General features: G+C 51.4%; 1 protein-coding gene across 2 annotated transcripts; it reads right to left on the reverse strand.

Annotated features, from left to right (window-relative positions):
• Positions 1-343: 343 nt before the first annotated feature.
• On the reverse strand, positions 344-27814 carry LOC121330069 (von Willebrand factor C and EGF domain-containing protein-like). Of its 2 annotated transcripts, XM_041276337.1 has the most exons (38): positions 26915-27814; positions 26494-26588; positions 26245-26334; positions 25834-25893; positions 24913-25032; positions 23905-24060; positions 20467-20583; positions 20231-20347; positions 19887-20009; positions 18029-18154; positions 17050-17175; positions 16835-16957; positions 16474-16593; positions 16090-16215; positions 15367-15447; positions 13952-14074; positions 11964-12553; positions 11513-11603; positions 10438-10520; positions 10259-10346; positions 10023-10108; positions 9774-9891; positions 9610-9695; positions 8837-8933; positions 8668-8750; positions 7191-7281; positions 6971-7053; positions 6287-6377; positions 5962-6044; positions 5357-5486; positions 4700-5195; positions 4359-4603; positions 4188-4270; positions 3642-3732; positions 2428-2528; positions 2001-2138; positions 1621-1786; positions 344-1102 (listed from the first exon to the last, which is right to left on the reverse strand). In XM_041276337.1, the coding sequence occupies exons 1-38, from the start codon at positions 27025-27027 to the stop codon at positions 1062-1064; spliced, it is 4977 nt and encodes a 1658-aa protein (XP_041132271.1). In that variant the 5' UTR covers positions 27028-27814; the 3' UTR covers positions 344-1061. The 2 variants fall into 2 exon arrangements, with proteins under 2 accessions (XP_041132271.1, XP_041132272.1); XM_041276338.1 differs by lacking the exon at positions 23905-24060 and having other exon boundaries at positions 4359-5195; positions 26915-27810.
• Positions 27815-27933: the final 119 nt, after the last annotated feature.

Genomic DNA, 27933 nt, shown 5'->3' on the forward strand with positions numbered 1-27933 from the left:
GGTACACTTTCATTGCATTACTTGATTGAAACAGTCAAACCACGTAGAAACCGCCAGATATTTTAAAGAAAGTTACAACCCTATGCAGATTCTCCGCGGTGTTACTGTGCAGCCATTCAGGTTTGCAATATTTGAAGGCTTCGTTTTATAATGTGCAGGCTACTTACATGCAAGATTCTAAAACGTGGAAATACCTCGTATGGACTGGAGTCTCTGCTAATGCATGGACTGCATCTTACTGGTTTCCCATGCACAAAATGCACACCAGGCTTCTTTTAATTATATATACAACTTTTATTAAGTTACATAAATGTATAAAACCAATATTTTAAATTAAGCACTGCATATTTTTCTTCTGTTTTTCAATCTCCTGTCAGAGTAAATCCAATGAGGTAATCGGAGAACAGCAAGCGTGCTGATTGGTGAGGTAATGCCTTGTCTGCGTGTGAAAAGCAGGCTTCCACTGCTGCTTTTGAGTTTGCGCTTCATGCAAAGTGCTGATGTGACTGCAGGCGAGATTCGGGGAGATGACCTCCAGCCCTTGAATTCACAAACGCATTAGCAACTCATGGATCATTTCTCCAAGCAGGTCACATTTACTGAATTGCAAAGTTAGCACCACATTTCATTCCTTGAAGGAAAAATAGAAAATAAAACTATTAATGCCATAAAACTAGAAATAAAGAGCTCAGAGGGGCTGGTTGTGATCAACAGAGCGCACAGCTCTGAGGAACAGGTGAGTGGACGGGTCCAAAGCACAGCAGAACCTTTCAGCTCCATCAGGCAACAAACAGAACCAGGCCTGGCTGGATCTTTATAGACTGTGAAGGCGCAGCCCTTGGCAGTGCCAGGCTGAGACCCATCACTGAACGTTACTGAGTGGAGGGCATAGCAGAGGCTTCATGGAGGGCTTTGTTTTGTCGGGTCGCTATTCTCTCCGTGGGCGGGGCTAGCAGAAGGGGGTGGTGCAGGCAGCAGGAAGTTGCAGAATGGCCTGTCCAGCAGGGGTCACGTTGGGGTCGTGAAGAGGTCAGCTGGGTGACACGTCCCTGTGGTACTGGCTAACTCTCTGGAGAGGCACTGGGGCAGCAGACATCCAGCCCTGAAACAATGCAGGGAACAGGGTAATATCTACAACACAGAGCACTCTACCAACCCCCCTCCCAACCAGCACAGTGCACTCTACCACCCCCCCTCCAACCAGCACAGTGCACTGTACCAACCCCCCTCCCAACCAACACAGTGCACTCTACCAACCCCCCCTCCCAACCAGCACAGTGCACACTACCAACCCCCCTCCCAACCAACACAGTGCACTCTACCAACCCCCCTCCCAACCAGCACAGTGCACTCTACCATCCCCCCTCCAACCAGCACAGTGCACTCTACCAACCCCCCTCCCAACCAGCACAGTGCACTCTACCAACCCCCCTCCCAACCAGCACAGTGCACTCTACCAACCCCCCTCCCAACCAGCACAGTGCACTCTACCAACCCCCCTCCCAACCAGCACAGTGCACTCTACCAACCCCCCTCTCAACCAGCACAGCAGTGCTGCGTCCCCCCCCCCCCCCCACCACACGTGTAGTGCTGCGTCCGTCCATCCCCTCCCCCCCTCACCAGTGTAGTGCTGCGTCCCACGCTGCTGGCAGCACACTCTCTCAGCTTCAATCAGGTCTTGTTCCTCCAGGCAGGTCTGGAGGGGGGGGCAGGGGTTGGGTTGACAGCGGACCTCTGACCCCTCACACTCACACACAGCACAGCCATCGCACCACACTGCTCCCTGCTGCACAGAGACAGAAACCCCGTCAGCACCAGGGAGAGTTTTGTTTGCAATCAAGGTTTTACAGGGAGTGTTAATTTGTGTCATGACCTCAATGGCAGAATAAATGACTATATGAATTCACTCGAGCGATTGCTTGCTCCTCTGATGCGTACAATTCTCTGAAGAGCCTCAGTGCTGCTAGTTTCTAAAGAATATCTGCAGCTGGACAGGTTACCTGGTGACGCTGACCCCTGTGGACACAGCCCTGGGGTCCTGGACACTGTGGACAGCACTGACCCTTTGGAGTGACTGCAAGGGAGGGGCTGCAGGACAGAGGGGGGCAGTGGCCCGGCTCACACACCAGCTCTCCAGCCTGCAGAGATCAGAGATACCCTTGAGGAAAACAGCAGAGCCAGCTTGAATAATCAGCATGGGTCTCCGTGGAGATTGGGGGGGCAACGGGTGTGGGGAGTGTGGAGTGAACCCCTTTGACGACTTGATTTAAAATGACTGCGCTTCTCTGATATTCCTGACAGTTACCAATATCACCACTATCCCCCAGTGAACCTCAGAAAGAGATCTCACAGCCTGCCCTGGAGCCCTTTTCTCCATGTAGTTTGAACCAAGAACGTGGTCCAGTAGAGCTGGAATGAACAGCTTACTGTGCATGTGCACTCGGAGCAGTCTTCTCTCCGAAACATCGTCCCGTTTCTGAACCTCATTCCATTGGCTCTGCAAATAGGGTCAGAGGTCAACTGACATTCTAGTCAAGAGAAAAAAAAAATCTTTCAAAATGGTACAAGAGCACTGAATACAGAATAGAGCAGCCATAGAGTGACGCACAGGAAAACACAGCAGACAGCTTCACCTGGAGAGAATACAGTGAAGCACAGAGAAACACAGCAGACTGCTTCACCTGGAGAGAATGTGCAGTGAAACACAGAGAAACACAGCACAGAACTTCACCTGGAGAGAATGTGCAGCGAAGCACAGAGAAACACAGCAGACAGGTTCACCTGGAGAGAATGTGCAACGAAGCACAGAGAAACACAGCACAGAGCTTCACCTGGAGAGAATGTGCAGTGAAGCACAGAGAAACACAATGTTATACAGCAGAAGGTTTACAATTACAACACGTAGCAGAAAAATATAAGAGCATGTATCCTGGGTAGAATTCTCGATTCAGATTCCTTGTGCTGGTGTGGACTCTGCTGTCAACAGGTGTCTCTTTAATAACCACAGCAAGGCATAGTAATGATACACTGAGTGCTGAGTGTAGAGGACTCTCATGTTAAAGCAGTTATTTATTGAGACACAGAGCTGGCAGTGGAATGTAGGGGTGATTTGGGTTTGGATGAGGCTGGCTGTTGCAGTCCGTGTTGTGAAGGCATGCTGGTTGGGGTTAGGTTAGGTTAATGAGGGCTGGGGTTAAGTTAATGGAGGTTGGGTTGGGGTTAGGTTAATGGGGGTTGGGGTTAGGTTAATGGGGGTCGGGTTGGAGTTGGGGTTAGGTTAATGGGGGTTGGGGTTAGGTTAATGGGGGTTAATGAGGGTTGGGGTTAGGTTTAGGGGGGTCGGGTTGGGGTTAGGTTAATGGGGGTCTGAGTTAGGTTAATGGGGGTTGGGGTTAGGTTAATGGGGGTCGGGTTGGAGTTGGGGTTAGGTTAATGAGGGTTGGGGTTATATTAATGGGGGTTGGGGTTGGGTTAATGAGGGTTGGAGTTAGGTTAATAGGGGTTGGGGTTGGGTTAATTGGGGTCAAGGTTGGGGTTATGTTAATGGGGGTCGGGTTGGGGTTAGGGTTAAGGGAGTTGGGTTTGGGGTTAGGTTTATGGGGGGTTAGTGGCAGCAGGCATGCTGGGGTGGACTGGATTACCTGGGCAGGTGGGGCAGCACTGGCCCTCGTCTAAAGCAGTGAGGTCGGGGTGCAGTGGGCACACAGCCCTCAGACAGGACAGCCTGCCAGCCTGCAGTCGAAACGCAAAAGCAAGTCGATTACTGGACAGCAGAGCCAAGCACTAAGCATCGTGCGGCTGAGGCCTGGAGGGGGCGCGATCAGGAGTTATTGAACTCTAAGAAAATAAAACAAGCAGGACAGGAGCCACTCCGGGCATTTAGATCAAATTCAAATACAGCAAATAATATAATAAACTGACAGTGTTTTTCTGAGGTACTGTCAAATGTCCCTTTATTATGGGATGGATGGAATGTGTTAAAATATGAGTGCAATATTGCGTGTGTAAAGTTGGATTTAACATGTTCTGTGAACGAACCCATCTGTAATGACAACTTTTGGCCACCAGGAGGCACCGTTTACAAAAAAAAACCACATGAGTTTGAAGAGGTAAAACAATGTAAATTGGAGAATATTGCAGTGCTTACTGAGTGATTGCCTGTGTGTGTCTATAGGGTTATACTGTACCTCACAGCTGCACAGCAGACAGGAGCTTGAGTCAGGAGAGAACACAGAGCCTTCTTCAAACACCAAGCCCTCAAACCAGCACCCTGAAACAGGGCACAGTGGCGTACCAGTTAAAATATTTGGTAACATTTTAGAAACCTGCATTTACATTAGACTTTGAACATCACCAACCTGAAGGCTTCTGTTCAGCAGTCCTGTCTCCAAATTCATCCCCTGCCTTGCTGCCTCCTCCCCCGGACTCTGCCTCTCTCTCTACAGCTATTCGCAGATCTATGGGCGTGGCCAGTGTCCAAGTTGTGGGAGTGGTTATAGTCCTGAGTGTGGGAGTGGTCAGTGTCACAGCTGTGGGAGTGGTTACAGTCCTGAGTGTGGGAGTGGGCAGTGTCACAGCTGTGGGCGTGGTTACAGTTCTGAATGTGGGAGTGGTCAGTGTCACAGCTGTGGGAGTGGTTACAGTCCTGAGTGTGGGAGTGGGCAGTGTCACAGCTGTGGGCGTGGTTACAGTTCTGAATGTGGGAGTGGTTACAATCCTGAGAGTGGGAGTGGTCAGTGTCACAGCTGTGGGAGTGGTTACAGTCCTGAGTGTGGGAGTGGGCAGTGTCAGTGCTGTGGGAGTTGCCTGGGAGGAAGGTGCTGGAGTTTCTGGGTCTGTGGTCATGAATGCGGGGGTAACCCATTGTGCTGAAGTGGCCGGAGGATCGGAAGGGGTCAGGGCTCTGAGGTTCCCAGTAGGTGATGGAGACTCCAGCAGAGTGGCACTGGTTGGAGTGGGAGCTGTGGCCGTGCCTCTGATCTTGAGCAGTGCTGCGAGGCTAAGCCGGACAGGTGTGGGTGTGATTGTCTCTCCCCTGCCCGCCTCACCCCTGCCTGCCTCTCTCCTGACTGGCACACTGGCTCCCTCCTGGTCTGACTCAGTGGCTGCAGGAGAGGCAGTGGTTCCTTCGGAAGACTGTGATGAGCAGGTTGTTGTAGAAGGAGTCTCTGAATCTTGCAGATGAGCAGTGCTCTCTGAGGGAGAACAGCACAGTTACGCTGGCCACTTCAGACATATCATTCACTAAACATGCAGCATCTGATGATCGTCCAATTTCAGTACAATTCTAAGCAACATAATGCACATGCTCAAGAGATACATTTAAGAAACCCTGTGCCCCAGTCCTGTGGGTTACCTGGATCAAGTGCTGCAGTTTGACCTCCCGGGCAGAGAGGGCAGCAAAGTCCTGGCTGGTGCAGCAGTGGCTCACTGCAGGGCAGGTCTGGGCAGGAGCCTCCCTTCCATTCACACTCCAAATTGCCTTCCTGTGGAGATGAGCGAGACAGGACTGATGCGGAGTTAAAAGCATGTGCTGCGGGCGCAGGGCTAATTCACATCATACCTAACAAAGCCTTCCTTCTGTCTGACTGCTGCTCCCTATTTTAATCTGTGGGGCAGACGGCGTGCCAATCACAACAGGCGGCAATTCTAGTGACAAATCGGCATCAATTACACTCTGCTTGAGCTAGAACAACTTGCAATCTGTCAGAGCAGAGCTTTCAACTGCAGTGAGAAAGGGCTCCATATCCAAGGCTGATGAACTCCAAAAACAAATCACTTGGATAGACGTTCTGGAGCACAGAGACTATGAAACTGTGCAATGGATTCCTGCACTCGGCACTCTCGCTGCACCTGGCTGTGTGGTCCTGGGAACAGTGTGTGCTGCCACAGAGATTGGAAACGGACAGCAGATTCAGTGCTGCAATGCACTTCTCAGACAGGCAGTGTGATAGTACCTACAGCACAGAGGCACACGGTGCAGGGGTCTGACTCCGAGGTGCGATAGCTTCCATCCTCCAGGGCCTGTCCTGCATACAGACACGCTGAGACAGGGAGAGAGGGAGAGTTACACAGCAAGTCACCTCCTAATCCTGACCTCTGAACAATGCAATACGCTGAACTAACTGAACTAAAAATCGCAATTCTCTATACTTCCAGTTTAGGGTCAGTTCTCCAGGCTACCTTGACAGGTAGGGCAGGGTATGGAGCTGCTCTTGACAGGTAGGGCAGGGTATGGAGTTGCCCTTACCTTGACAGGTAGGGTAGGATATGGAGTTGCCCTTACCTTGACAGGTAGGGCAGCACTCTCCCGGTATGGGGTAGGGGTGTGCACAGCTAGTATTGCAGTGGATCTCCTCACAGCTCACCTCTCCAAACTGTTAAGAGAAAGCAATGGAGCAGGTTCTCAATGCGGTTTCACAGGGAGGACATGAAGCTGAAGACATTCCCTTCTGCAGTGGATGTGAGCTGGAGGCAGCCCTCCTCTAAGGGTTAAAGATATTGACTGACATCAAGCCCCCCAGACAACTGCTGATCTCCAGACTCCGAGACTCATTAAAGCTGATGACAGCTGAAATCAATCCCAGGACAAGGGTTAGTGCAATAACTGCAGGGACACTGACAGCACACTGATTCGGGACGTATCGGGATACACAGTGAGCCGGACCAGCAGCACAGGACTCAAGCCTTCAGAAACACTTTTTAATAATCGCTTTTCTCTGACAGCAGACATATACACAGCAGAGACACACACACACACAGCAGAGACACACACACAGAGCAGACAAGCACAAAGCAGACATACACACACACATACACACACACAGCAGAGACACACAGACACACACACACAGAGCAGAGACACACACAGCACAGACACACACACAGAGCAGAGACACACACAGACACACACACACACACACACACACACACACACACACACACAGAGGCTCACCTCGGCTCTCCTTACCTGGCAGGTGCACTGGGTACAGGGGCTGCTCTCCAGTGTGAATGACAGTCCGTTCAGCACCTTCCGACCCTCGTAGTTACAGTCTGAAACAGGCAGGGGGCGACAGGTTAGGGAATCAGTTAAGACCGGATTGGTTCCACTCCTCACCCACCAGACCACATTGTCAGCGCGGCGGAGTGGGTCAGCGCCTCTACAGATAGGCTGGGTCAGTCACACTCACCCTGACAGACTGGGCAGCACGCCCCCTCCTGGTGGAATGGGTAGGTACAGCTGGGTTTGCACGGCGCTGGGGAACAGGCCACGGAACCGGACTGAGGAACAAGAGCACAGGGTTACACGAGAGGAAGCGCTGAGGAACAAGAGCACAGGGTTACACGAGAGGAAGCGCTGAGGAACAAGAGCACAGGGTTACACGAGAGGAAGCGCTGAGGAACAAGAGCACAGGGTTACACATGAGGAAGCGCTGAGGAACAAGAGCACAGGGTTACACATGAGGAAGCGCTGAGGAACAAGAGCACAGGGTTACACGAGAGGAAGCGCTGAGGAACAAGAGCACAGGGTTACACACGAGAGGAAGCGCTGAGGAACAAGAGCACAGGGTTACACGAGAGGAAGCGCTGAGGAACAAGAGCACAGGGTTACACGAGAGGAAGCGCTGAGGAACAAGAGCACAGGGTTACACGAGAGGAAGCGCTGAGGAACAAGAGCACAGGGTTACACGAGAGGAAGCGCTGAGGAACAAGAGCACAGGGTTACACGAGAGGAAGCGCTGAGGAACAAGAGCACAGGGTTACACGAGAGGAAGCGCTGAGGAACAAGAGCACAGGGTTACACGAGAGGAAGCGCTGAGGAACAAGAGCACAGGGTTACACAAGAGGAAGCGCTGAGGAACAAGAGCACAGGGTTACACGAGAGGAAGCGCTGAGGAACAAGAGCACAGGGTTACACGAGAGGAAGCGCTGAGGAACAAGAGCACAGGGTTACACACGAGAGGAAGCGCTGAGGAACAAGAGCACAGGGTTACACAAGAGGAAGTACTGAGGAACAAGAGCACAGGGTTACACACGAGAGGAAGCGCTGAGGAACAAGAGCACAGGGTTACACAAGAGGAAGTACTGAGGAACAAGAGCACAGGGTTACACATGAGGAAGTACTGAGGAACAAGAGCACAGGGTTACACACGAGAGGAAGCACTGAGGAACAAGAGCACAGGGTTACACAAGAGGAAGTACTGAGGAACAAGAGCACAGGGTTACACATGAGGAAGTACTGAGGAACAAGAGCACAGGGTTACACACGAGAGGAAGCACTGAGGAACAAGAGCACAGGGTTACACACGAGAGGAAGCGCTGAGGAACAAGAGCACAGGGTTACACAAGAGGAAGCGCTGAGGAACAAGAGCACAGGGTTACACATGAGGAAGTGCTGAGGAACAAGAGCACAGGGTTACACATGAGGAAGTGCTGAGGAACAAGAGCACAGGGTTACACATGAGGAAGTACTGAGGAACAAGAGCACAGGGTTACACACGAGAGGAAGCGCTGAGGAACAAGAGCACAGGGTTACACACGAGAGGAAGCGCTGAGGAACAAGAGCACAGGGTTACACACGAGAGGAAGCACTGAGGAACAACAGCAGAGCCCCGGTCTGCACAGAGGCAGAGTCCTGCAGACTCCCTCCCACTCGCTCACACCTACCAGGCAGATGCAGCGGAGGCAGGGGTCCGAGCGCGATGGGAAGGACTCACTGTTCTCATACAGCACTCCACTGTAGCTGCAGCCTGTGGATTGGAAAGGTGTTTTTATTGTAAGGGGTCTGTGTGTAAGTGGCTGGCTAAGGGTCTTGAGGAAGGGAAGGAACTCGTACCTACAGAGCAGTCAGGGCAGCACTGTCCCGGGATCAGGATGGGGTGGGGGCAACTCTCCAGGCACTCCGTCCTTCGACAAACAATCCTGCCCCCCGACTGAAACACAGACACACCATCACTGACAGACTGCCAAATACACATTTCCACAGAGAAACTGGATATTAGATCGACACCCTGACACACACACACACACAAACCCTGACACTCTCACACACACCCAGACACACACGCAGAGATAACCTCACACACACCCAACACACACACCCCCCGACACACATCCAACACGCACACTCACACACAGCCCGACACACACGCAGAGACAACCTCACACACACCCTGACACACACCCAACACACACACACCCCGACACACATCCAACTCGCACACTCACACACAGCCCGACACACACGCAGAGATAACCTCACACACACCCAACACACACCCAACACACACACACCCCGACACACATCCAACTCGCACACTGACACACAGCCCGACACACACGCAGAGATAACCTCACACACACCCAACACACACACACCCCGACACACATGCAGAGACAACCTCACACACCCCGACACACATGCAGAGACAACCTCACACAAACCCTGACACACTCAAACACACTCTCTCTCTCACACACACTCTTAACACACACACAGATACTCACACAAGCCCTGACACACACACACACACACAATCTCTCACACACCCCGATACACACTCACACACAGATAACCTCACACACAATTACACCCCACTTGGTTCTAACCTCGCACATGCAGGTCTCGCAGGGGTCTCCGGGAGACCAGATCTGTCCCACAGGAAACTCAACTCCGTTGTCATCCACAGAGCACCCTGGGAACAGGAGCGAATCAACAACCTGAACTACGCGAGGCGCTTCTCAACAAACTGGAGACAGGAAGTCACTCCTACCTCTCTCCACGGTTGCCTGGCGACAGGAGAAGCAGCACTCTCCAGGTTCCAACCGCCAATCACCTCTGGGACAGTCCAATACTGGGCAGGGGGTGTAGGAACACTCCACTTCACCATTCTGAGAGGGGAGAACATGCAAACAGGGTCATTTCAGGGGCAGAGAGCAGCCTTGTGTTGAATGAGAGAGAGAGAGAGAGAGAGAGAGAGAGAGGAGAGAGAGAGAGAGAGAGAGAGAGACAGACTGAGTACCTTGCAGACACAGGTGGTGCAGTCATCTCCAGGTCGAGAAAACTCTGCACCCTCCAGAAACACGTTCCCCTGGTAGACACACTCAGCTGCACACAGAGGCAGTGCGTAATAGAGATCAATACATGTGTTTTCCATAGGGCTTACCAACTGATAGATCAAATGTTACATTCTTGGTAATGTAGGGGTGTGAAGACACCATGTGATTTGGTTGGGCTCTGATAGATTTCTAGGGATACCTGGGCACAGAGGGCAGCACTCTGATTGGACGGGCTGCTCACATGTGACCGGAGGGCAGTCGGGGGTGAGGCATGTTACATTTCCAGCCTGTGATGACAAAAAAGAAACTAATTAAAGAGACGCCCCCTCCCATACACCCCCCCACCCCGGACACTCTCACACACGACTCCACACTCACCAGGCACAGACACAAGGTGCAGCCGTCCTCCTCAGGGGAGAAGGTCTGTTCATCGTCCAGGACCAGCCCTTTATACAGGCAGCCTTGGGAGAGAGAGAGGCCGTGAGAGTGTGCAAGATAGCATAGCAAAGCAGAAGGGCAAAGCATGAGGAAGCATTGTAAAGCACAGAGAGGTCTGGTAAAGCATAGGGAAGCATTGTAAAGCACAGAGAGGCATGAGAAAGCATAGGGAAGCATTGTAAAGCACAGAGAGGTATGAGAAAGCATAGGAAAGCATTGTAAAACAGAGAGGTTTGAGAAAGCATAGGGAAGCATTGTAAAGCACAAAGAGGTATGGTAAAGCATAGGGAAGCATAGTAAAGCACAGAGAGGTCTGGTAAAGCACAGGGAAGCATTGTAAAGCACAGAGAGGTATGAGAAAGCATAGGGAAGCATTGTAAAACACAGAGAGGTTTGAGAAAGCATAGGGAAGCATTGTAAAGCATTGTAAAGCACAGAGAGGTATGGTAAAGGATAGGGAAGCATTGTAAACCCAGATGTATGGTCAAGTATTTTTTTAAAATAAAGCGGTGAACTAAATGCATAGTTTTTCCATGGGAAATGCATGGAGCCAAACTGCTATATGGTTCTAAAGTTGACACAGGAACAGCCACGAAGCAAAACACCCATTGCCTCAAGAATGACTCTGCAGACGCCTGCACCCCGTTCTCCCTTTCTCTCTCATGCATCTGTCTGTTTAATCCTGAGGAATGCAGTGGAAAATGTGGTGGAGGAGGGGGGGGGGTCACTCACTGGTGCACCACCTCCTCCCCCCCAGGGGAGGGGGGGGGGGGTCCCCACTGGTAGAGGGGTAGCAGCACCCCAGGGAGGGTGGGGTAGCAGCCCATCTCCCCATGGTCGTAGCAGCAGCACCCATCGGGCCCCTCTCCCCCAGGGTGTCGCCCTCCCCCCATCGTCGTCCCCCCCAGTGAGTGACTACGTCCTCCCCGTCGTCGCCCCCTCCCCCCCCCCCCCAGTGAGGACCACGTCCTCCCCATCGGGGCCCCCCTCCCCCTCCCCCCCCTCCAGTCTTCACTGGTGCAGGAGGGGCAGCACTGCTCCGGGGATGAGGTTGGGTGGGAACAGGAAGCTGAGCAGGTCACATGGTGGCAAAGCACTGCCCCTTCCTGCAAAGTCAAGTGTCAGTTTGAGTGAAAACTCCCCTCATTGCTAAAAATGCCATAAGCATGATATTGAGAGAGAGAGAGAGAGAGAGAGAGAGAGAGAGAGAGAGAGAGAGAGAGAGAGAGAGAGAGAGAGAGAGAGAGAACAACATGGTACAGTCACATCTGTTAATTACTAGTTTGAATACTGCCCCCATCAGTTCTGTATTGATCCTGCGGGGGCTTCCCCTCAGCCTGGCTGATTTACTGACCTCCTGTTAACATCACTGAATACGAGTGGCGAGCGATCTTCAACAATCTTCAAAAGAGAATTCATTTTACATTACCCCCCCCCCCCATGCAGAACACAAGAGAGACTATTACTGGGAGGCAGGTGCAGCTCCTGCAGTGCGGCTCCAGCCAGCTACTGCCCTCGGGGTGCAGGGCTCCCCCATGGGAGCAGAGTGCTGGGGTCAGCAGCGGCACTGCAGACCGAGGGGGCTCTGCATGAGAGGTGTGGACAGGCTGAGGGGAGGGCAGCTCTGTGGGTGGAACTAAGGAGCGGAACAGGGTTTGGGGCCATGCTATTGGTACAGGGAAAGCAGTGGGTGGGGTTACTGCAGACTCCTCCAGTGCTGTCGTGGGAGGGGCTATGGGAAGAGTGTCAAGAGCTGCGGACTCTGTAATTGGTAGACTGATTGGAGGTGTGGTCTCTGGTGTAGGTGGGACTTGGGGTGTGTTATTGGGAATAAGGCTGGTTGCTATAGAGATGGAACTAGCTGCTGGGGGAGGCATACAGTCATGAATAGGAGTGGAGGGTGATGAGGGGGGCAGAGCTGAAGCTACAGCCTGGGTATTGGGAGGGGCCTGTGGTGTGGTCTCCAAGGCAGGAGGAGCAAACAGTTTACTCTTCCTGGAAGACTGCTGAATGGTTTTCATTATGGGAGCCGGGACCATGGCAGGATCTGGGAGAGCTGAAACAAGAAATATATCAAAGAAATACATATTAAAACACCATCTGTGCTACCTGTGCAGGTCCTTCATCTGTGCAGGTACTCTATCTGTGCCCTGTGCAGGTCCTCTATCTGTGCCCTGTGGAGGTCCTCTATCTGTGCCCTGTGCAGGTCCTCTATCTGTGCCCTGTGCAGGTCCTCTATCTGTGCCCTGTGCAGGTCCTCTATCTGTGCCCTGTGGAGGTCCTCTATCTGTGCCCTGTGCAGGTCCTCTATCTGTGCCCTGTGGAGGTCCTCTATCTGTGGTACCTGTGCAGGTCCTCTATCTGTGGTACCTGTGCAGGTCCTCTATCTGTGGTACCTGTGCAGGTCCTCTATCTGTGCCCTGTGGAGGTCCTCTATCTGTGCCCTGTGCAGGTCCTCTATCTGTGCCCTGTGCAGGTCCTCTATCTGTGCCCTGTGCAGGTCCTCTATCTGTGGTACCTGTGCAGGTCCTCTATCTGTGCCCTGTGGAGGTCCTCTATCTGTGCTACCTGTGCAGGTCCTCTATCTGTGGTACCTGTGCAGGTCCTCTATCTGTGGTACCTGTGCAGGTCCTCTATCTATGCAGGTCTTGTATCTGTAGTACCTGTGCAGGTGCTCTCTGTGGTATCTGTGCAGGTCCTCTATCTGTGCCCTGTGGAGGTCCTCTATCTGTGGTACCTGTGGAGGTCCTCTATCTGTGGTACCTGTGCAGGTCCTCTATCTGTGGTACCTGTGGAGGTCCTCTATCTGTGCAGGTCCTCTATCTGTGGTACCTGTGCAGGTCCTCTATCTGTGCCCTGTGCAGGTCCTCTATCTGTGGTACCTGTGCAGGTCCTCTATCTGTGCAGGTCCTCTATCTGTGCCCTGTGCAGGTCCTCTATCTGTGGTACCTGTGCAGGTCCTCTATCTGTGGTACCCGTGGAGGTCCTCTATCTGTGCCCTGTGCAGGTCCTCTATCTGTGGTACCTGTGCAGGTCCTCTATCTGTGGTACCTGTGCAGGTCCTCTATCTGTGCCCTGTGCAGGTCCTCTATCTGTGGTACCTGTGCAGGTCCTCTATCTGTGGTACCTGTGCAGGTCCTCTATCTGTGGTACCTGTGCAGGTCCTCTATCTGTGGTACCTGTGGAGGTCCTCTATCTGTGGTACCTGTGCAGGTCCTCTATCTGTGGTACCTGTGCAGGTCCTCTATCTGTGCCCTGTGCAGGTTCTCTATCTGTGGTACCTGTGCAGGTCCTCTATCTGTGGTACCTGTGCAGGTCCTCTATCTGTGGTACCTGTGCAGGTCCTCTATCTGTGGTACCTGTGCAGGTCCTCTATCTGTGCAGGTCCTCTATCTGTGGTACCTGTGCAGGTCCTCTATCTGTGGTACCTGTGCAGGTCCTCTATCTGCGCTACCTGTGCATTCTCTCCCGTTGGGGTGGAGCTGGCTCCCCTCTGGGCAGGTACACAGGAAGCTGCCAATCAGGTTGTGGCATCCATGTTGGCACCCAGCGTCCCCTGAGCCGCACTCGTCAACGTCTGAGAGGAGACAAGGTGACAGCTATTGAATTACCCCCCAGGCATTGTGAGAAAACAATTATAACAATCATCCATAGCACCTTAAAAATGAGGCAAGAAAGGCTTCTAGCATGTGATGGTGCTTTAGTGCCTCCTCTAAGAATGATGCTGCTTTTATATTAAGATATGGCACCTGCATAAACTGTATCCAGGACCCTGGCCCACTTTCCAAATTGAAATCTACAATGTGTTTGCCTTTCTTTTGCAGTGTCTATTACTACTGCTACAGCACACTGTCAGTTGCTCGATACTTTTCCCAGCTAAGCCTCTTGCTGGTGGGAGACGGCGAGAGGGATCCTGTTGTGATTGTGGTGATGAACAGCTGTGGGGAACAGGGAGCATGGCTGCTTCATAGCGAGAAGATTACCGCAGATTACAGACGAAGGAAGTGCAGATCACAGGGCTCACAATCTTGTCCTGAGGGAGCAGGGGAGCCCTTTGAAGATGGATAAACTCTTCCATCTGACAGAGCCCAGCAACAGGAGGAGCACTGAGCTAAAAGCACCAGCTTGCATGCCTGTTCCTGTGCCAGTGTGTTCTATGCGGTCAGGCTATAAGAGACTAAGTCAAGCCGACCAAAGTTTGGGCTGGTGCCTCAGAGAAGCTCACCAGCGTGGCAGTCTGCTCCCGTCAGTCCTGGTGGACACACGCACTGACCACTCACACACTCCGTGGCCCCCCCTGCACAGGCCGGCTCACAGGCAGAGTCCACTGAAACTGCAGAGCGAGGACAACACCAGAGAGAAGCTATCAGAAGAGCACTGAAACCCTTTACGACCAACAAAAAAAACTTAAAAGGGAATGTGATTAAGCTTCTTTCTGCCTCTCAGAGACACCCTGTAGTCTCGGGATTCCCTGTCTAAACTCTGCTTCCTGCATCAACAAAGCTTCCCTCCTCTGCATAACGGCCCCTATTAGACTCAGCCAGACAGTCGCGCTGTAATTTACTTGCCAGAGCATACAAAAGCACATCAAACAGAGGCCAGCTCTGTCTGTCTGAAAGAAAACAACTTTACAGCAATTTCCCCCAGTCAGAGCGGTAGTTATGGGAGTTCAAGAGGCTCTGAACAGTGCACTCCCTTCATCTGTCCAGGTGTGCACAGCGATAACTGCAGCACATTGATAAGAGGGTCCTGGCACTGCCTGGGGATACATTCATTAGAACGGCATTCGAGACTGAGAATAAAACTCTAGACAAGAGGCTGAGGTCTGTCTAGTAAATATTTGTGTCACATGAATCATTGAGGCTGTACCTGTGCATTCGACCCCGTTGGGAAGCAACACAAACCCAGGAGAGCAGGGTCTCTGACAGGACTGGCAGCTGTACAAGTCAACTGGAGAAAACACATTATCACATCGCTACTGGACCTGCTTACAAAAAAACATTCTGCATGTAACGGTACAATGCAATACAGCGGGAGTCCTGTCTGTGGAACGGTGCACTGCGATACAGTGGGAGTCCTGCCTGTGGAACGGTGCACTGCAATACAGCGGGAGTCCTGCCTGTGGAACGGTGCACTGCGATACAGTGGGAGTCCTGCCTGTGGAACGGTGCACTGCGATACAGCGGGAGTCCTGCCTGTGGAACGGTACACTGCGATACAGCAGGAGTCCTGTCTGTGGAACGGTGCACTGCGATACAGTGGGAGTCCTGTCTGTGGAACGGTGCACTGCGATACAGCGGGAGTCCTGCCTGTGGAACGGTACACTGCGATACAGCAGGAGTCCTGCCTGTGGATTGGTACACTGTGATACAGCAGGAGTCCTGCCTGTGGAACGGTGCACTGCGATACAGCAGAAGTCCTGCCTGTGGAATGGTACACTACGATACAGCAGGAGTCCTGCCTGTGGAACGGTGCACTGCGATACAGCGGGAGTCCTGCCTGTGGAACGGTGCACTGCAATACAGCAAGAGTCCTGCCTGTGTAACAGGGCTCTTTGATGTAGCTTGATGTCTGCCCATGTGACGCGCTTACCCACACAGGATCTGCTGTCGATGTGGAGTCGGTAGCCGTGACGACAGCCGCAGTGGTAGCTGCCTACAGTGTTGATGCAGTTGTGAGCACAGCGGTTGGTGTCGGGAAGGGCACACTCATTCTCATCTGGAAACACAGCAATGCAAACTGCAGGTCCAACAACTAACTCAACTGCATTTAATAAATCATACAGTGTGCTGCTCTGTGACTTCTAAATTATACATAAAGACTTGCCACTCCTCGCACACTCACCACCGCCTCGTGCACTTACCCTCGCCTCGCATACTCACCCTCGCACACTCACCACCCCCTCGCACACTCACCCTCGCACACTTACCCTCGCACACTCACCACCCCCTTGCACACTCACCCTCGCACACTCACCCTCGCACACCCCCTGCTCGCGGCGCCGGAAGCCTGGCTCACATGTGCACTGGTAACTCCCAGCCGTGTTGTCACACCCGTGTCCACAGCCATGTGAACCGTCTGTACACTCATTCCGGTCTGAAACACAGAAACATGTCATACCCGCTGCAAAGCAACAGCTGCACCTGAGAGGCAGTCTGTCAAGGGACATCCTATATCACAGTCTATAGAGATGCACTACACTCAACTATACAGTACATTTCAGGTCCACGACAGTAGCTTCATTGCTAACCTACAATCTACAATACAGTGGAGCTACTCCAGCCTATAATCTACTTCCTACAGTCCAGGCACAGCAACCCCCAGCCCTCACACCCACCTTCACACCGTTTCCCATCAGCCAGCAGCTGGTACCCCGCTGGACAGGTGCAGTGGTACGAGCCCATCACATTCTGGCAGAGGTGCTGGCAGCGAGTGGGTTGCAGGTGACATTCGTTAATATCTGGAGAGAATCGGACAGGTTCACACAGTTAAACAAAATCTGTTTAAAAGAGCAGATTCCATTTGCATGGAAGTTTAAATCAGATACACTACCTGTGCAGTTTCTCCCGTTGGGGTGCAGTCTGTGCCCAGGGGGACACTGGCAATGGAAGCTGCCCGGAGAGTTTCTGCAGGAGTGCTGGCACAGCGCCAGGCCAGGGGTCTCGCACTCGTTCACATCTGAAATCACAACGGCATAGTGAGAGGCACGGCAAACAGCAAACACTGAACACAGACAACCAGCAAACTGCACAAACACACTGATTAGAGAGAACCAGCAAACTGCACACACTGATCACAGAGAACCAGCAAACTGCACATACACACTGAACACAGAGAACCAGCAAACTGCACAAACACACTGATTAGAGCGAACCAGCAAACTGCACACACTGATCACAGAGAACCAGCAAACTGCACAAACACACTGAACACAGAGAACCAGCAAACTGCACACACTGATCACAGAGAACCAGCAAACTGCACACACACACTGATCACAGAGAACCAGCAAACTGCACACACACACTGATCACAGAGAACCAGCAAACTGCACACACACACTGATCAGAGAATCAACAAACTGCACACACATTGATCAGAAAATCAACAAACTGCACACACACACTGATCAGAGAACCAGGAAACTGCACACACACACTGATCAGAGAACCAGCAAACTGCACACACACACTGATCACAGAGAACCAGCAAACTGCACACACACACTGATCAGAGAACCAGCAAACTGCACACACACACTGATCACAGAGAACCAGCAAACTGCACACACACACTCCATCACCGACAGCAGGCCGGAAGAGAACAGAATACAAATTATAAAACAAAAAGAGACAGCAAATCTGCTGCTAATGGGCCCTTGCATGTCTATCTCAAGTGCTCCAGTCAGGCTTTGATCAGTAACCCAAGAACTATTTCAAGAGAGCAGCCTTATCAAGGCCTTATCAAGACAGCTGCCCAGGTGAGACTTGAAACAGCTGCTAAGGTGTGTTGAAGCATTTCCTTGGATTACCTGCACAGGTGCGTCCGTCAGAGCTCAGCCGGTATCCATGGCGACAGGTGCAGGAGTAACTTCCTGGCGTGTTCACACATCGCTGCTGACAGAGGGTGGGGCCGGGGGCCTGGCATTCATCTCGGTCTGAAACACAGGACAGCCAGGCAGGGCACAAGGAGAGGAGAGAGGACAGCATGCTGGTAAGACAGGAGCTACAGTGCCAGGAACAACACAGCAGGGTTTCTCTGTGTGAAAGCCATCTGTTAGTGGAAATCTGAAGTGTAAGGTGGAGTCCGTTTTGTATTTATGGCTCACAGATGGATCTCTGAGAAAGTGTTCAGCTCAGTCCCTCTGCAGGCAAGCAGCTGTGGATGATTCACACAGGCCAAATCACCAGGGCTTGCAGAGTGCTGCCCAATCACAGATACACTCATAAACCCAGCCCGTTACCATACTGAGACCCAGCCCAGCCCGTTACCATACTGAGACCCAGCCCAGTACCGTACTGAGACCCAGCCCAGCCCGGTATCATACTGAGACCCAGCCCAGCCCGGTACAACACTGACATGCCAAGTCAAGTACCATACTGAAAGACCCAGTCCAGCCCAGTACCATACTGACAACACCAGCCCAGCCCGTTACCATACTGAGACCCAGCCCAGCCCGGTACCATACTGACAGGCCAAGTCAAGTACCATACTGACAGACCCAGCCCAGTACCATAATGACAGACCCAGCCCAGCCTGGTACCATACTGACAGACCCAGCCCAGTACCATACTGACAGACCCAGCCCAGCCCAGTACCATACTGACAGACCCAGCCCAGCCTGGTACCATACTGACAGCCACAGCCCAGTACCATACTGACAGACCCAGCCCAGTACCATACTGACAGACCCAGCCCAGCCCAGTACCATACAGACCCAGCCCAGCCCAGTACCATACTGACAGACCCAGCCCAGCCCGGTACCATACTGACAGACCCAGCCCAGTACCATACTGACAGACCCAGCCCAGCCTGGTACCATACTGACAGGCCAAGTCAAGTACCATACTGACAGACCCAGCCCAGCCCAGTACCATACTGACAACACCAGCCCAGCCCGTTACCATACTGAGACCCAGCCCAGCCCGGTACCATACTGACAGGCCAAGTCAAGTACCATACTGACAGACCCAGCCCAGTACCATAATGACAGACCCAGCCCAGCCTGGTACCATACTGACAGACCCAGCCCAGTACCATACTGACAGACCCAGCCCAGCCCAGTACCATACTGACAGACCCAGCCCAGCCTGGTACCATACTGACAGCCACAGCCCAGTACCATACTGACAGATCCAGCCCAGTACCATACTGACAGACCCAGCCCAGCCCAGTACCATACTGACAGACCCAGCCCAGCCCGGTACCATACTGACAGGCCAAGTCAAGTACCATACTGACAGAGCCAGCCCAGCCTGGTACCATACTGACAGACCCAGCCCAGTACCATACTGACAGACCCAGCCCAGCCTGGTACCAGACTGACAGAGTGAATTTACTGCACAGAAGCAGTCTCACAGTATTTTCCCAGCATGTTTGCATGTGGGAAGGGGGGGGGGGGGGGGGAATCTTTGGCAGGGTGCCCAGCTTAGAGGGCACTGGGACAGCCAAGCACTGGCACTATGCCACAGTACACACACACACACTACCCCCAACACACATGCTAAGGAAACTCAAAACCAGATGTAGACTTAGTTAGTTAGGTGGTCGTGGAGAAATTGGTTCAGTCTGTGTTGTGTTTCTTTCTGTGGCACGAGAACAAGGAAAGGAGCACATGGACGCTGAGCATGATCGCTGGGAAAGTGAAGCAGCTTCTACTGGCCCCATACCTACGCAGGAGCGTCCGTTGCTGTGGAGATAGAATCCCGCACGGCAGGAACACTTGTAGCTGCCCGCAGTATTCTGACAGCGTTGTTGGCATGGCGACCGGTTCCCGGAACACTCGTCTATATCTGTAATGAAAAGAAACACAGACAGGGTGAGCGGCAACAACAGGCAATTAGACACTAAGCACTTCACTCACTGCGACTTAAACGAAACACAGCTTCACACACACACAGCCTCATAGACAAACACAGCATTACACAAAAACACAAGATCACACAAACACAACATTACATACACAAACACACCCACACACACTTATGTGTAGGCCTGTCCCGTATTTACTCACCAATACAGCTGTGTCTGTCAGGAGAGAGCTGCATCCCGGCACGGCACTCGCACACAAAGCCTCCTTCCGCGTTGACACACTGCCCCCTGCAGGCTGCTCCCGAGCACTCGTTAATGTCTGCAAGAAAGTGCGGGAACAGATTGAGAGAGGAGGCAGGGATAGAAAGTGAGGCAGCAGGGAGGACCAGGCTGACTTCAGCAGTGAGTATTACTGAGAGCATCTCTTGGTTTCTTTACCTCGGCATGCAACTCCATTGCTGGTCTCGATCATGGTGAACCCCACTGGACACACTCTGGAGACCGGCTCACACCCGCCGTTATTGCAGGACAAGTCACAGCCATACTCCCCGCAGCCTGCAACAGAAGAGACGCACAGAATGAGCACACGTGGGGACAGAGAGAGAGAGCGACGCACGCAGCGATGCTTTCTTGATAGTATTACTGTATGATTTCATACTCCTTACAGTTCCATACTCATTGCAGTTTGAATTACGATCCCTTTATCGTATCCACATCACGTAAGCAGCTGATCAGGAGCTTTAAGAAAATGTGAAAGTTTAGCAGTAACGCTGCTATCTTTGACTGGGCTTGTCAAAAGCAGGAACATGATCATGTAATATTGCATTGACTGACTGATCAGGAAGAAAGCACGCACACACACAGACACACACATGAACGCGCACACACAGACACAAGAAATCACGCACGCACATACACAATTAGAGGACAGCCTGGTTCTGCTCTGAGAAAGCTCTGGACTCACCCACAGGTTCAATCTTAGGATATCACACGAACGTCAAGTGTCTGAGTGAGTGTGTGAGAGGCAGAGCGGGTCTGTCTCAGGTTTCAGGGTGCTGTTGTGAACATGTGGTGGGTTTTGTCTGAGTGAGTGTGTGAGAGGCAGAGTGGGTCTGTCTCAGGTTTCAGGGTGCTGTTGTGAACATGTGGTGGGTTTTGTCTGAGTGAGTGTGTGAGTTGCAGAGTGGGTCTGTCTCAGGTTTCAGGGTGCTGTTGTGAACATGTGGTGGGTTTTGTCTGAGTGAGTGTGTGAGAGGCAGAGCGGGTCTGTCTCAGGTTTCAGGGTGCTGTTGTGAACATGTGGTGGGTTTTGTCTGAGTGAGTGTGTGAGAGGCAGAGCGGGTCTGTCTCAGGTTTCAGGGTGCTGTTGTGAACATGTGGTGGGTTTTGTCTGAGTGAGTGTGTGAGAGGCAGAGTGGGTCTGTCTCAGGTTTCAGGGTGCTGTTGTGAACATGTGGTGGGTTTTTGTCTGAGTGAGTGTGTGAGAGGCAGAGCGGGCCTGTCTCAGGTTTCAGGGTGCTGTTGTGAACATGTGGTGGGTTTTGTCTGAGTGAGTGTGCGAGAGGCAGAGAACATGTGGTGGGTTTTGTCTGAGTGGTGTGAGTTGCAGAGTGGGTCTGTCTCAGGTTTCAGAGCGGGTCTGTCTCAGGTTTCAGGGTGCTGTTGTGAACATGTGGTGGGGTTTGTCTGAGTGAATGTGTGAGAGGCAGAGTGGGTCTGTCTCAGGTTTCAGGGTGCTGTTGTGAACATGTGGTGGGTTTTGTCTGAGTGAGTGTGTGAGAGGCAGAGCGGGTCTGTCTCAGGTTTCAGGGTGCTGTTGTGAAACATGTGGTGGGTTTTGTCTGAGTGAGTGTGTGAGAGGCAGAGCGGGTCTGTCTCAGGTTTCAGGGTGCTGTTGTGAACATGTGGTGGGTTTTGTCTGAGTGAGTGTGTGAGAGGCAGAGCGGGTCTGTCTCAGGTTTCAGGGTGCTGTTGTGAACATGTGGTGGGTTTTGTCTGAGTGAGTGTGTGAGAGGCAGAGTGGGTGTCTCAGGTTTCAGGGTGCTGTTGTGAACATGTGGTGGGTTTTGTCTGAGTGAGTGTGTGAGAGGCAGAGTGGGTCTGTCTCAGGTTTCAGGGTGCTGTTGTGAACATGTGGTGGGTTTTGTCTGAGTGAGTGTGTGAGAGGCAGAGCGGGTCTGTCTCAGGTTTCAGGGTGCTGTTGTGAACATGTGGTGGGTTTTGTCTGAGTGAGTGGGTCAGAGTGGGTCTGTCTCAGGTTTCAGGGTGCTGTTGTGAACATGTGGTGGGTCAGAGTGGGTCTGTCTCAGGTTTCAGGGTGCTGTTGTGAACATGTGGTGGGTTTTGTCTGAGTGAGTGTGCGAGAGGCAGAGCGGGTCTGTCTCAGGTGAGGGTGCTGTTGTAAACATGTGGTGGGTTTTGTCTGAGTGAGTGTGTGAGAGGCAGAGCGGGTCTGTCTCAGGTTTCAGGTGGGTGAACATGTGGTGGGTTTTGTCTGTCTCAGGTTTCAGGGTGCTGTTGTGAACATGTGGTGGGTTTTGTCTGAGTGAGTGTGTGAGAGGCAGAGCGGGTCTGTCTCAGGTTTCAGGGTGCTGTTGTGAACATGTGGTGGGTTTTGTCTGAGTGAGTGTGCGAGAGGCAGAGCGGGTCTGTCTCAGGTTTCAGGGTGCTGTTGTGAACATGTGGTGGGTTTTGTCTGAGTGAGTGTGTGAGACAGAGTGGGTGTGGTTTCAGGGTTGTTGTCATGTGGTGGGTTTTGTCTGAGTGAGTGTGTGAGAGGCAGAGTGGGTCTGTCTCAGTGAGTGTGGGTTTTGAGAGGCAGAGCGGGTCTGTCTCAGGTTTGAGAGAGTGTAGGTTACAGTTAGTGTAGGAATGCGATGCCCCCGTCTCCCCGGTGCTGTACCCCACTCAGCAGTGCCCGTTGTAACCGGGAATCAGGCATGTTAAATTTGGGTTAATAGTTTCCAGATGGTTACTAATTTCTCCCAAGGAGTTTGGAAGTGCTGACAAGCCTGGTTGTGAGGGCTTATTCCGACTGCTAGGAACCAGATTGGTCTGGATGGGACGGAGGGGTGACTGTTTAACCTGAGGTCTAGTCGGGACATCTGACAATAATTAACAAACACAGGAAGGAAGAAATTGGTCACAGAACGACAATAACACAATGGTTTCGATCAGAAATGCAGTGTCTGAGACTGACAGCGAATGAGATTAATTGAAACAGATGGAAGGCCTCTTGTTGCCTCAAACTCCTGATCCTCTGACAGGCTGCTGGGATCATACTGGCCTGGATGCCGACGCATTGTAATCCTATTGCTCTGGATAGCGGTATTGGTTTGAGTAGAAAACTAGATAACTGTGCAGCACAGAGTGAGAGAGTATAGAAGAGGTGAGAGAGTGAGAGAGTATGATAGAAGAGTGAGAGAGAGGGGGTGATAGAGTGAGAGAATGAGTTATAGAGAGTCATAGAGAGCGAGAAAGAGAGGGTGATTAAGTAATATAAACTGAGAGAGAAAAAGTGTGATAGAGGGAGAGGGGAAGTCATAGAAGAGGGAGGGAGTGAGAGAGAGGGAGTGGTAAAGAGTGACAGAGCGGAAGAGTTTTCCAAAGTGAGAGAGGGAGTTGTAGAGTGAGAGAGAGAGAGGGAGTGATACAAGTGAGGTAGGGAGTGATAGAGAGTAAGAGTGATAGAGAGTAAGAAAGGATCTTGATAGCAGGAGGTTCCCGGTTCAATCCCAGCTCAGCCACTGACTCGTTGTGTGTGTGACCCAGAGCAAGTCACTTAACCTCCTTGCGCATCCTATTGCAAGAGAGAAAGAGAGACAGAGAGAGAGAGAGAGAGAGATAGAGAGAGAAAGGGGGCGGGATCACACTTACCAGGCGGCCCAGCGGAAAGTGGCACAGACACACAGGAACGCCCGTTAGCGGACAGCTGGTAGCCATGGTAACAATGACAGCGGAAGGTTCCGAGCGTATTCTTACAAAGCTGCTGGCACAGCGCTACCCCCCCGAACCTTGAGCACTCGTCTGTGTCTGCAAGAGAGCAAGTCTGGGTGTTACAAACACTGAGGACAGCGTTGTGTGTGTGCAAGAGATCAGACAGCAAGTCTGGGTATTACAACCACTGCAAATAGGTGCACCAGCTTTGTTTCAGTTGTTCTGGAGAATTCAGGACAGTATCGCAATAAGAGCTGATGTGTGTTTCTGATGTCACTGTCCAGGCACAACATAACAATGGCAATATGATCCATCAAGTGTATGAAAACTAAGTAAATTCCCAACAGGGACCCTTTACTTTTAATACTGTCATAGACTGACAGCCAGCCTGACTGACTGACTGGCAAAGAGACCATGCACCACAGAAGTTTTACTCTAATTTCCTTTTTCAAGTAAAAAGTTTTATACTGTTAGAAATCATTACTCCACTTTTTTTGGATGTGTTTCAACAATCTCCAAAACTCAAAGCAGATGTTCCAGGCTGAGTGACGGGAGCGTGACAGGCACCTTAGCTTGAAAGCAGCGCAGTGGCTGCAGAGCTGCAGGGAGCGCTGTGTTCAGAGCTGCACCTCGAAAGGCCCAAAGAAAGTTAAGAAATGCAATGACAAGTCGTGGGCGTGGTCTTTAATTTTGCTGAGATTGAGAAAGGCTGGTTTCAGGAACGTTTGTCGTTGAATTTATGGGTGGTTTTCAGAGCTTAGCTTTGTCCCTCTGCAACAGAAGCAGATCAGATCTGACCACACCAGACAAGACACCAGGCACTAAATATCAGACACCAGACACTAAATAGCAGACACCAGACCAGACCAGACCAGACCAGACACTAGATATCAGGAACCAGACAACAGACCAGACCAGACCAGACCAGACCAGACCAGTCTGTCTCACCGTGGCAGCTACGTCCATCCCTGGCCAGGCTGTATCCCAGAGAGCAGCTGCAGACTGGGAATCCTCCAATCAGAGTGCAGCTGTGCTCACAACGTGCTGTCAGGCAGGAGGCGGGACTTCCTGGAGAACAGAAGAAATTCAGTGCCACATGGCAACGCACGCTAGAACTTCTTGTTATTTAAAGTCTCGAAACCCGAAGCCTCGGGGCACGGTTTCTATTTGCTCTTTGCAGGAAACAAATAAGTGTACGTGCACAGTCCATACAGTACAGACACTGTAAAACACTTATGGTCAAAACGTTTGCCATTGATTTTATTATGTTTCTTTCAGTACTTCTAAATACAGGTGGAAAAACGGGGAGAAGTACATTTAAAAAGAGACAAGGGAGTGTCAGAACTTGGATAAGTGAGATAATTACAGGACAGCTCTCTGCTGTCTAATAACATGTTGCTGTACTGTAATTTGAGTTTCAGTTTTTTTACTAACACTACAAAGCTTTGGTTCAGTGTGGATGTTTTTTCTTTTGTTTCACCATCAGCTGCAAACACATTCCTTCAGGGTTCAGGAAGTGTCACATGCTGGTTTTTGTGGATTTGTTTTCTGATGAATAAAATTCCGTTTCAAATAACTGAATTCTCACAGGAGAACCAGTGGCGCCAGGCCCACTAACTAAAAATAAAAATTCCTCTTGGAGAAAAAAAAAAAAAAAAACAAAACATTTCCAAGCGAGGGCTGTTTTTATTTTAAGTGTTTAAACATTTCGTTCTGAAGTGTTGGGAGCAGACAACCCCAGTCTGACCCAACCAAGCAATAGATGCACAAACTACAGCTCCAGAAAGATACAAGCCATGCAAGAAATGCTATTGACTGCTAGACACTCCCCACCGCTGCCAAGATTGGGCTGTTATTTATTCTACTCACCTTCCCTATCTGCGTGATTGAAGACGACTTCAGTCAGTAAATGAGAAAGCCGTCCCTCATCTGAAATATCAGGAACATCATTGTGGTCACACTGAGCATGTGCAACGATACACAGTCACAGTTAAACTAAGAAGCAGAAGGAACTTTGGCCAAGGCCTTCATTAGAGTTCTAGAATACAACATTCAGACAAAATGCACAAAAGAGATTTGCAGAGGCGTGCTTGGCCCGAAGCATTGTAATGGAATGATTTAGTTCAGCGAGTTTACTGATGGCGTGCTTGGCCTGAAGGATTGTACTGGAATGATTTAGCAAGTTCATTGATGGTGTGTTTGAAGCTGAAGACAGCCTGCACAGTAAACTCCACAGACTCAGTGAGATGCTGTGGGGTCACTATAGTAGGGCTGGGTTACCTGGACAGGTGACTCCCTGCTTCCCTCCCCGACAGGAGCACACGTTGGGTGCGATGCAGAAGCCATCCCCACAGCCGAAGGAACAGACCGCTGAGGGCCGGGAGGCGAACATTAAACATACAAAAACAAACACTTATAAAGAGGGCTTAAAAAAGATTGAAATCACAATTACAAGAGCCCTGATAGAATCACAGAGCAGATAGCTGACAGCCAGCCCCTCCAGCACAGAACAGGCTGGCATTTACTCACGTGTGAGGCAGAGTCCACTTGCTGAGGAAGGAACCCAACCAGGGCAGCAACCACTGCTGAACCCAGCCGAGCACACATGGGGACCCAAGCGGTGCCTGAGAAGCAGAGGAGGGGGGGGGAGTGGGGAAGCGGAGAAGGGAGTGAGCAAAGCTGAGAGACTTTTCACTGGTGGACTTGTTAAAGTAAAGAGATATAAAATTGTAATGTTTGATTGCTGAAGCACAGTAACCCTAACCCTATGCAATGCCCGGCTTTGCACAGCGAAAGGCTGCTTCCTTCTGTCTGAACTCCGCACAGCGCAGTTCTCATGACTGTCTCCTATTCTATTAGGAAGAATGCTAGTGGTTTTGAATGCCCAGATTGGACTGACAGTGTGTGTGTCGTGCGCGTCCCCGCAGTGTCAACGAAGTAGCCCGTTTACCTCGGCGTTGGTGGGTTGTAGTGCTGACGTCCTCTCTTCCGTCCGCCGGGGTAAACTCTGCCGTCAGCTTCCAGCAACAGCACCAAAACGCACAGAAGCTTAATCACAATCATAACTGCGCATTCAGAGCGAGTACAACCGCGTCCCGAATATCTCTCGACACGCTTACAGTGTATCTGCGTAACAGTTTAAGCGCGCCCCTTCAACACTCATTGAAATCCGCTCTGAGCCCAGGAGAGTCCCACCGGTCAGGTACTGGACGCGTTTTCGGTTATGTTGTCATTAAACTCGGACTGCTGTTGTCAACATCCCCGCTTTCCCCTCGATGTCCATTCTCTTCTGCTGCTTTCCCTCTGAACGGAACGGGGAGGCACTTTCCAGCAGTGTGCGTTTAAGTTTATAATCCTCCCTTTATTCCTTTTCCAGCAGTTTGCGGTTATAGCGAAAGCTCAAGTTTTTGCAAAGAAATTGCTAGCCCGAGTATTGTACATTGTATTCAAAGCGTTTTCATGTGTGCTAAGAATGTGTTTGCCCGTTCAGATCCTGTACCGCACAACAGGACAGTCGAAGCACCGGTCTCTTAAACAAACCGCTGAATCCCCGTCTGCGCTCCAGTCTCAGACGGAAATTATTTTCCTCAGTTTTCTGTTTTGGTTTTCACGACCTACCGCAGAGAGGAACACCCCCCACCCGCACTGCCCCTGTGTAACCCAATGCTCCTGTCGCCCCTCTAGCACGGCTACCTCTGCGCTCTTCCACAGCACGGTTTACAGAAGGGCAGTTCGACGGCAGCTGACACCTTAACTGCCCTCACACGGTCTGCGCTTCATTCTCATGCGGTTGTTTTGTAGCATTGTGTTATATTGCAATTTATTGGGAAATTAAAAGACATATACACCCCACCCCCCAAAAACAGACACACTACAACGCAAAGAGGTCTCTTGGGGCAGGACATTTTTGGCCTTTTTTTTTTTTTTTTTCCTTTGGCAACTTATGTAACATCTTGAATTAAGCATCTT

The sequence above is a fragment of the Polyodon spathula genome, chromosome 17, assembly GCF_017654505.1.
Source record: "Polyodon spathula isolate WHYD16114869_AA chromosome 17, ASM1765450v1, whole genome shotgun sequence".
NCBI classification, from domain to species: domain Eukaryota; kingdom Metazoa; phylum Chordata; class Actinopteri; order Acipenseriformes; family Polyodontidae; genus Polyodon; species Polyodon spathula.